Source organism: Nicotiana attenuata, unplaced genomic scaffold (genome assembly GCF_001879085.1).
Source record: "Nicotiana attenuata strain UT unplaced genomic scaffold, NIATTr2, whole genome shotgun sequence".
Taxonomy (NCBI): domain Eukaryota; kingdom Viridiplantae; phylum Streptophyta; class Magnoliopsida; order Solanales; family Solanaceae; genus Nicotiana; species Nicotiana attenuata.
In genome coordinates, this window is record NW_017670674.1 from 163,232 (window position 1) to 172,345 (window position 9,114).

Sequence of the window (9,114 nt, forward strand, 5' to 3'; positions counted from 1 at the left end):
TCTACTTTTCTTTTTCCTTCCTATGGTTTAGATTAGAGAACAGAATTTTATGTATTGTAGGTTGTTAACAAAATTCCTAAGTCATTATCAGCTAGAATTACTGATTATTTTTTTGGAACCCCAACACCGGAATACTCTTGTCTAACAAAGCTTAATTAATTGATTTATGGGATAATTGTTGTCTCCCACCAGCATAGGTAGGGTTGTATATATTGCCAAGATTTGTTCTCTCTTGCATTAGACATTCTTGTGGAATTCTCCTTCACAAAGCAAAATCTTATATTTGTTCTTATCCGATTATGGATCACATCTTAGCTACTATTAGCTATTTCAGGATGTATTTGGCCTTGATTATTTTGAGTACTGCTCGTGCTAATCCAGAATTGGATAGGAACAAAAACTGAAACAGAACAGAATAAGGTCGTCTTATGCTTACGTTTGGAGAAACTTGTCATTTTAGCATTGTGAAAGATGTGGAAAAAGTATCACCATTACTCCTCACCACATCTGCAACTGTCAAATAAACCCCACAAAATTTGTCTTTCCTTCAATACCACAACCATATCATGTTCCAACTGTATAATAAATTTTTATTCCAATAAAATATACCCTCTGCCCCTCCTTCACTCTTATGCATTAATTCCTTACTTCATTTTATTCCATAACAATGGCAGAAAAATATAGTATAAGTTTGTTTGGTGTCATGGATCGTCTCTGGTTTCACCAAATTATTCTTTTTTCAGAACCCCCTTCAGTTTCATTTCCTAAAAATCAATGTCAAGCAACTTCAATTCCACAGGAAGAATTCTCATCAATTGAATCAGAAAGTACTCTTCTACAGGTAACAATTTCTCTCCTAGTTAGGTTACTATTCTCTATACGCCCTAACCCCCACCCCCCCAAAAAAAAAGGGAAAATGGTTTGAGACATAGAAGAAAGAAGATGTACATAGATTATGTACACGATCACTATAATTTAACTGGTTATAGCCAGTGGAGAAAGCAGAAATTTACATAAGGGATTAAAAAAAATGTTAGGATATCATAGTTGGCTTTTGACAAATTTTGAACCCCTTTACCATTACACTCCTTTTCCCTAGGAGATTCAATGCTTACATACTAAAACGTGTATTTTACCTTACTTGCACAGTGTAATTTTTCCATGAAGGGGTTTTGAACCCCTTTCACTGCACTTAGTTCCGTCACTGGTTATAGTAGGTTCTCACTATTTTCAAGATTATAATATTAGGCTTGGTATGAGGCGTTATCTATTTTTGTATCTCAATTTTACGACATAATAGGAAAAAATTGTGTACAATATCAGTGTAAAGAAGTTAAATTCTTGTTTAATTAAGGTTGTATGTATGTAGGATGTTTGTGAAAAAGAAGAAGCCAATGAGAAGGAAAATACTCCACCAAAGGAAAGACCAACAAGACTTAATTCTACAGCTACAAGAAACAGGTCACATTCAACCTCACCTTATAAAAAACATTCAAGAAATCTGAGTTCAGAATGGAGAGTACTAGAAAAAACCATGAGTTGTAAGAGTCTAGGGGAACTTGAGCTTGAAGAAGTAAAAGGTTTCATGGATTTAGGCTTCATATTCCGCAAAGAACATATAAGCAAGAAAATGATAAGTGTAATTCCTGGTTTACAAAGACTTGAAGAAGTCATGTCCGAAGACGAAGAAACCAACAATGAAGATTCAGAAGAAGAAGAAGGGCAACCCGGTACACTAAGCTCCCGCTATGCGCGGGGTCCGGGAAAGGGTCGGACCACAAGGGTTAATTATACGCAGCCTTACGCAGCAGCAGAAGAAGAAGAAGATAAAAGGGAAATTGCAAGGCCATATTTATCTGAGGCATGGCTTGTCAAGAAGCCTGATTCACCATTGTTAAATATAAGAGTACCAAGAATTTCTGCAGCTACTGATTTGAAGGAACATTTAAGATATTGGGCTAAAACAGTTGCCACAGTGGTTTTGCAAGAGTCTTGATTTTGTGTACAGAAGTTCCATGAAAAGGCACAATGTTTAATTAATTACTATATGATGTAGTCAATTTAGCTAAATATAATAGCATTGTGCATCACATATATAACTAGTGTTATTAATTATTAATATTGTTTAGTATTGTTTTATGGGAATTGGGAAGGGGTGAGGGGACCCCTTGTTTTGTACTCCTAGTATAGATTCTGCCGACAACTTGTAAGTTGTAACTGTATAAATTTGAGTTGGTCTGGTCCTAGGAAAAAAATAAACAATATTCTATGTAATTTCTGTTATTCTGCACTTAGTGCTGGTTTTAAAGCTTACCCTTTTCATTGTTTGAACTAGCTGATTTGATCTTTTTAGTTAGGAATGTTGCACTAGATCAACCACAGAATCCATCACAGATGGGTGCGGTTGGATAGTTAGTGTTAGGGCCTGACTCTTTGACATCTGGCGTGGCGCGGCCGTGGCAAAGATTGGGCGTGATGGCCTTGCCATTGGCCTATGTACGGGCAAAACGATCATGCGGGTAATGGACAAGACAATGTCATGTGGACTGTTGTGGGCAAGTATTGGCCAAGGTCTTGGGGCAGGTAAACCATGCTTGGCAAAGGCTTGACAAGGCGGGGTAGGCAAAGTTGGGGCGACATGCGCGTCAAAGTCAGTGGCATGGGCGCTTCGGGTTGTGGCAGCGACAAGTGCGGGCTAAGCTAAAGCACAGTGTGAGATGATGGCAAAGGCTTACAATAGCTAAGGCAAGGCTATGTGAAGGAAAATATAAGCAATGCCACGGGTGAAACAAGTGTTGACATGGGCAAGGCAGAAATTCGGCCAAGGCATGTGCGGGCGGCAGTAGCGTCGGGCGTGTGCAGCAAAATCATGGGCGGCAGGTTGCGGGCAAGGCATTGGTGCGGAGCAATGTCAAAATGAGCCAAGGCTGGGCGCAATGCCAGCCTTATGCGTGCAGCAGCTGACCAAGTCAAAGGGCACATGCAGTGCACATGCCAAAGCAGTTGGCGGTTTCCTTTTCGTAACTTCTTGTACCCATGTCTAATTTATGCTTGTATCCACTATCATTTCATGTAGAACATGGCCTATGTAGTTGGGGATGTCAACTACAAGATAGGAACAGATGTAGTCTTAGCCCGCCAAGTGGCAAAAGTTGTAGACAACAAGTGTCCATCTGTTGTCAAGTCCTAAAGGCTGCCTATGTGCTATAAATAGGTGCCATTGGACTTAGTTAGATTTTCAGTTGGAATTTCCTGTGAAATTCAGTAAGCAAACAAGAGAGAAATGTGAGTCTTTCTAATTGTTTAAAAAAGGGACTAAGACTGGGCATTGGGCAGGTCTTAGTGTGCAAGATCGACTTGTGATCTTGGCTAGACGAAGTGGGCTGTGAACGAATTGTGTTCATAGAAAAGTTAGGGTTTCCTTTGAAGATTTTTGAATTAATACAAAGGTTGGGATTTTCCCGTATTTTTATTGTGCTCTTTTTAATTTGCTGCCCAAATTCGTTTAAGGTCAAACTTGCTAAAAATTTGGCTATGTGTTGGGAAAGGCTGAGTCAAGTGCGCAACTTGACTGCTGCACAAGTGTGACTTTGGACTGGCAAAAAAGCCCCCATGACAATTGGTATCAGAGCGGAGCAAGGTTCGTGGCGGTGGCAAGACGACCAGTAGGAGATTTCGTGTTGCTGTTTGAGAACGTGGCTGGTGGCACAAATGCTGAATTGCGCCAAAGGGTGGAACAGTTGGAAGCACTCGTCGAGCAGGCTCTTGAAATAGGTGCTGATTCTTCTGTTCTTGAAAGAATGACACGTTGAAGTCAGTGGCACGGGCGCTTCGGGTTGTGGCAGCGACAAGTGCGGGCTAAGCTAAAGCACAGTGTGAGATGATGGCAAAGGCTTACAATAGCTAAGGCAAGGCTATGTGAAGGAAAATACAAGCAATGGCACGGGTGAAAAAAGTGTTGACATGGCAAGGCAGAAACTCGGCCAAGGCATGTGCGGTCGGCAGCGGCGTCGGGCGTGTTCGGCAAAATCATGGTTGGCAGGTTGCGGGCAAGGCATTGATGCGGAGTAATGTCAAAATGACCCGATTCTGGGCGCAATGCCAGCCTTGGACGTGCAGCAGTTGACCAAGTCAAAGGGTATATGCAGTGCACATGCCAAAGCAGTTGGCAGTTTCCTTTTGGTAACCACTTGTACCCATGTCTTATTTATGCTTGTATCCACTATCATTTTGTGTAGAACATGGCCTATGTAGTTAGGGATGTCAACTACAAGATAGGAACAGATTTAGTCTTAGTCCTCTAAGTGGCAAAAGCAATTGACAACAAGTGTCCATGTGTTGTCAAGTCCCAAAGGCTACCCATGTGCTATAAATAGGTGCCTTTGGACTTAGACAAATTTTAAGTGGGAATTTCGTGTGAAATTCAGTAAGGGAAACAAGAGAGAAACGTGAGTCTTTCTAAGTGTTTAAAAATGGGACTAATGTTGGGCATTGGGCAGGTCTTACTGTACAAGATCGACTTGTGATCTTGGCTCGACTTGTGTTCATAGCAAAGTGAGGGTTTCCTTTGTAGATTTTTGAACTAATACAAAGGTTGAAATTTTCATGTATTTTGATTGTGTTCTTTTTAATTTGCTGCCAAAATTCGTTTAAGGCCAAACTTGCTGAAAATTTGGTTAAGTGTTGGGAAAGGCTGAGTCAAGTGCGCAACTTGACTGTCGCGCGGGTGTGACTTTGGACTGACCAAAAATGCCCTCGTGACAGTTAGGATCATTCATTCTTATTTAGAAGTCTCGGAATCAAGTCTTGTAATGCAGATTCTTCTAGCTGGTGAATTTTCTATATTTGATGGTTAACCTAAATAAACTTATTTTTATTTGTTGCATCCGAATATTTACTTGGGCCTATATAGTGAAGAATATGGGGTAATTTACGCAAATATCCCCTTTTAGCTCTATTTAGATTTTGTCCCTATATTAAGTTGTGCAAATATAGTCTTTGGAAATTTACCCTTCCGGACAACATTAGACACATGTCTAATGTTTGCTCATATATTGCTCAACCTTACAGACAAAACATTTGATTGTTGTCTTATGTTTGCAATAACTTATAAATTTTTAGATCACCATCTTACAATTTCTTATAACATTTTCATTTTTTTCCCAAAAAAAATCTTTAGATCGTGATCTAAAAGACTAAAAGGTCAATACTTTACAAGAGAAATAAAAAGATAGGTGAGCTAGGCTTGGTTTGGACCTGAGAAGTCATTAGTAGTGTAATAAAGTAAAACCAGCACGACTGGTCATTCAAAAATAGCCAGTGTTTGCAAAGTCATTGAAAGATAGCCACTATTTTGCTGCAACACAGAAAGTTCCAACATAATATACAGGAGATCGGTGCACCTGTGTACGAACTTCCAGCATATTATCCTGGAACTCCAGTACGCGGAAAGTTCCCGCATAACATACTGGAGATTAGAGCACATGTGTATAAACTTCCAGCATATTATGCTGGACCGGTATATTATACTGGAACTCCAGTATATTAGGCTGGAACTCCAGTATATTATACTAGAATTCCAGTATATTATATTGGAATATTTTCCGAATTTTGAACATTGTTTTCGTTCAGATTTATCTTTATATGAAAAGTGGCTAAATTTCAATTACTTTTGAAACTGTGACTATTTTTTAATGACCACTTGTAAATCTGGCTATTTTTTAATTTTTCCCTGTAATAAATAGTCAGATGGATCCAAATAGGTTGAGTTGGGCCTATATATAGTGAAGAATGAGCGAACAAATTAAACGCAACAGCTGAGCTAGGCTTGGTACTGAACCTATTAAGTCATTATTACTATAAAATAGATGGATCTAATTCTGCAAGTTCTTGCAAGCATGCTACTGTGCTTTCAGCTTATTTAGTTTAGTACTTCTTAATTTTTGTCTTCTCTTAATTGGTATATTCCAAGTTAGATCAGCGGAAAAATAATAATGTATAGACGCTGTAAAAATAATAGCCGAAAAACTGTATATATATATATATATATATATATATATATATATATATATATATATATATATATATATATACAAAAATTATACAAGTTTTATACACTTTTTTTGACTACCAAATATAAATAGTTTATGGCAAGCTAAAAATGATAATACCCCTAGTTTAGCCCCTACAGGCCCATATACCAACAACTTCCAAATACCTAACCCACTAGGAAACTCATCTTGAAACTAAGTAAAAATAGTACGGTATAGTCAGTTTTCGGACTAGTCATTTAAAAATAGCCAGCGTTTACCAAGTCAATGAAAAATAGCCACTATTTTGCTGCAACAGAGACTGGTCCAGCATAATATACTGGAGTTCGGTGCACCTGTGTATGAACTTCCAGCATATTATGCTGGAACTCCAACACACGGAAAGTTCCAGCATAATATACTGGAGATTCGAGCACTTGTGTATGAACTTCCAGCATATTATACTGGACCGGTATACTTTGCTGGAACTCCAGTATATTATGCTGGAGTTCTAGTGTACTTATGCTAGAACTCCATCATATTATGCTGGAGTTCCACCATACTTATCCTGGAACTCCAGTATAATATGCTGGAGTTCAAGTATACTTATGCTGGAACTCCAGCATAATATACTGGCGTATTTTTTGGGTTTTGAACAATGTTTTCGCTCAGATTTATCTTTATAAGAAAAGTCGCTAGATTTCGATTACTTTTGAAATTGGGCTATTTTTGAACTACTACTTGTAAGTCAGGCTATTTTTGAATTTTTCCCTGAAACTAATGTGTTCTCTAAAACAAAGGGTTTTCAGTATTTATCTCCTATCTAACGGAATACTATTGGCCAATAAGGCTATATATTGAAATGGTCCAATTCAATATCTCAAACAATTATATGTCTATTTAGGTTTGTCAACATGAATTGAACGAAGCTTCTTCTCCCTTTGTTCCACTTGAATGTACACATCCACTATCTTTTCGGAATACCTGAAATCACTGTTTGACCAAAAAGTATAATCATTAATTCAAATAGTTGAATTTATGTTATAAGGGGTTAAATTTAGTTAATAATAATATTTCTAAATAAGAATTCCGAAAGCGTGATCAATGTTGGACAAATCTGGTAGAGATATAATACTGGTATGCAATAATTGTTCCAAATAGAGTAGCATTTAATAATAATGAATAGCAATAAATGACATTTGAGTAAATAAAAGGAGTAATTCACCCAATAAATGATGAACTAGGTGGTTGTCCCTCCTGACAATGGTGAGTGACAGACAAATCCTTGAATGTTCGAATTTTCTCGGATCTGATGGAAAGTAGGGAATAATTCGGACAAGAATCTTGATGAAAAGGTCATGCTTGTTTCTTAGTAAGAGAGAGAATATTTAGCCAAAAGTTTGTTCTTACAGATAAATCTCACGTCCCTCACATCATTGTCCCCTCTTTCTATATATATGAGACATATTTCTAATAAACCCTAATAGTACAAATGCAGAAAACATTCACTAGAATATTTTCTTTAATATATTATTTCGAAAACTAGGTGTTACAGCTTCATCAGCGATGTTCAAACCCGACCATTATCGACATCTCAGCCACGGCTCCCATCGACTCTTCGGCTACGAGTATTTTTGCTTCCTGGCCCACCTCGACTAATGACGACTCGAGAATTCTTCTGTAATGGCCCGATCGATCGTTTTGAACATTTACACTTAGCTCGGATGTTTGAGGGCATGAGTAGCTCCATATGATGTATTATGACTTATGTGAATCGTCGGTTTTGGTTTTCAGGTTATTCGGAATTGATTTGGAAGAATGGTTCTCAGCTAGAAGCTTTAAATTTGAAAGGTTTGACCAAGTTTGAATTTTCGGTATTTGACCTCTGATTGGGTTTCTGATGGATCCGTTAGCCCCGTTAGGTTACTTTGGACTTAGGAGCGCATCCGGATTGTGATTTGGAGGTCCGTAGTAGAATTTGGCTTTAAATGGCGGAAGTTGGACTTTTGGAAAGTTTGATCGGGAGTGGACTTTTTGATATCGGGGTGAGATTTTGATTTTGAAAGTTGGATCGGGTCCTAATGTCAAATGTGACTTGTGTGCAAAATTTGAGGTCAATCGGACGTGATTTGATAGGTTTCGGCATCGGTTATGGAAGTTGAAGTTTCAAAGTTCAATGATTCTGAATTGAGGTGTGATTCGTCGTTTGTTTTGAGTGATTCGAAGGTTCAACTAAGTTCGTATGGAGTTATATGACTGGTTGGCATGTTTGGTTCAGGTCCCAGGGGCATCGGGTGTGTTTCGGGTGGTTCACGGTCAAGTTTGAAGTTTGGAGAATTGCTGAAGTTGGCCTGTTGCTGGTGTAATCGCACCTGCAAGGGTATTGCCGCAGGTGCGATGGTGCAGGTATGGTGGGATGGACACAGGTAGATGTGTGTTGGATTGGGGAAGATCGCAGGTGCGACTGGTCGTACGCATCTGCGAGCCCGCGGAAGCGGAAGAGAGGAGGTCTGGTAGTGGCCGTAGGTACGAGATCTTTTCCGCACCTGCGAGGTCGCAGTAGCGGATAGGGAGGGTAGGTGCGGAGATGCAGATTTAAGTGGTTTTCCGCAGAAGCGGAGGTTATGTCGCAGAAGCGGCTAATGTGTCCGCAGATGAGGAAGTGCTGGACAGAATGTTAAATACAAGGGTTCGCGATTTTGGCTTCATTTTAACATTTCCAAGCTCGGATTGAGGCGATTCTTGAAGCAATTTTCACCATATGAATTGGGGTGAGTGTTCCACACTTAGTTTTGATTATATTTCATAAATCTATCTTCATTTTTGGCAATTGGTTGAGGAATTTTAAAAAGGAATTGGGGGTTTTGGCTAAAGTTTCATAATATGAATTTTTGAGTTTTGAACACCGATTTGGAGTCGGATTTGAGTGAAACTAGTATGGTTCGATTCGTAATTGAATGGGTTGTTGGATTTTGTAACTTTTGTCGAGTTTTGAGGCGTGGGCCCATATTGATACCCAATTTTTCCCTATATATTTTTTAAATATGCATAAAAGCCTTCAAAATAGCATATATATATATATATA

At 38.8% G+C, this 9,114-nt stretch overlaps 1 protein-coding gene across 1 annotated transcript; it reads left to right on the top strand.

Annotated features, from left to right (window-relative positions):
* Window positions 1-433: 433 nt before the first annotated feature.
* Window positions 434-2,326, top strand: LOC109242149. The gene is made up of 2 exons (XM_019408983.1): window positions 434-841; window positions 1,370-2,326. The coding sequence occupies exons 1-2, from the start codon at window positions 668-670 to the stop codon at window positions 1,994-1,996; spliced, it is 801 nt and encodes a 266-aa protein (XP_019264528.1). The 5' UTR covers window positions 434-667; the 3' UTR covers window positions 1,997-2,326.
* Window positions 2,327-9,114: the final 6,788 nt, after the last annotated feature.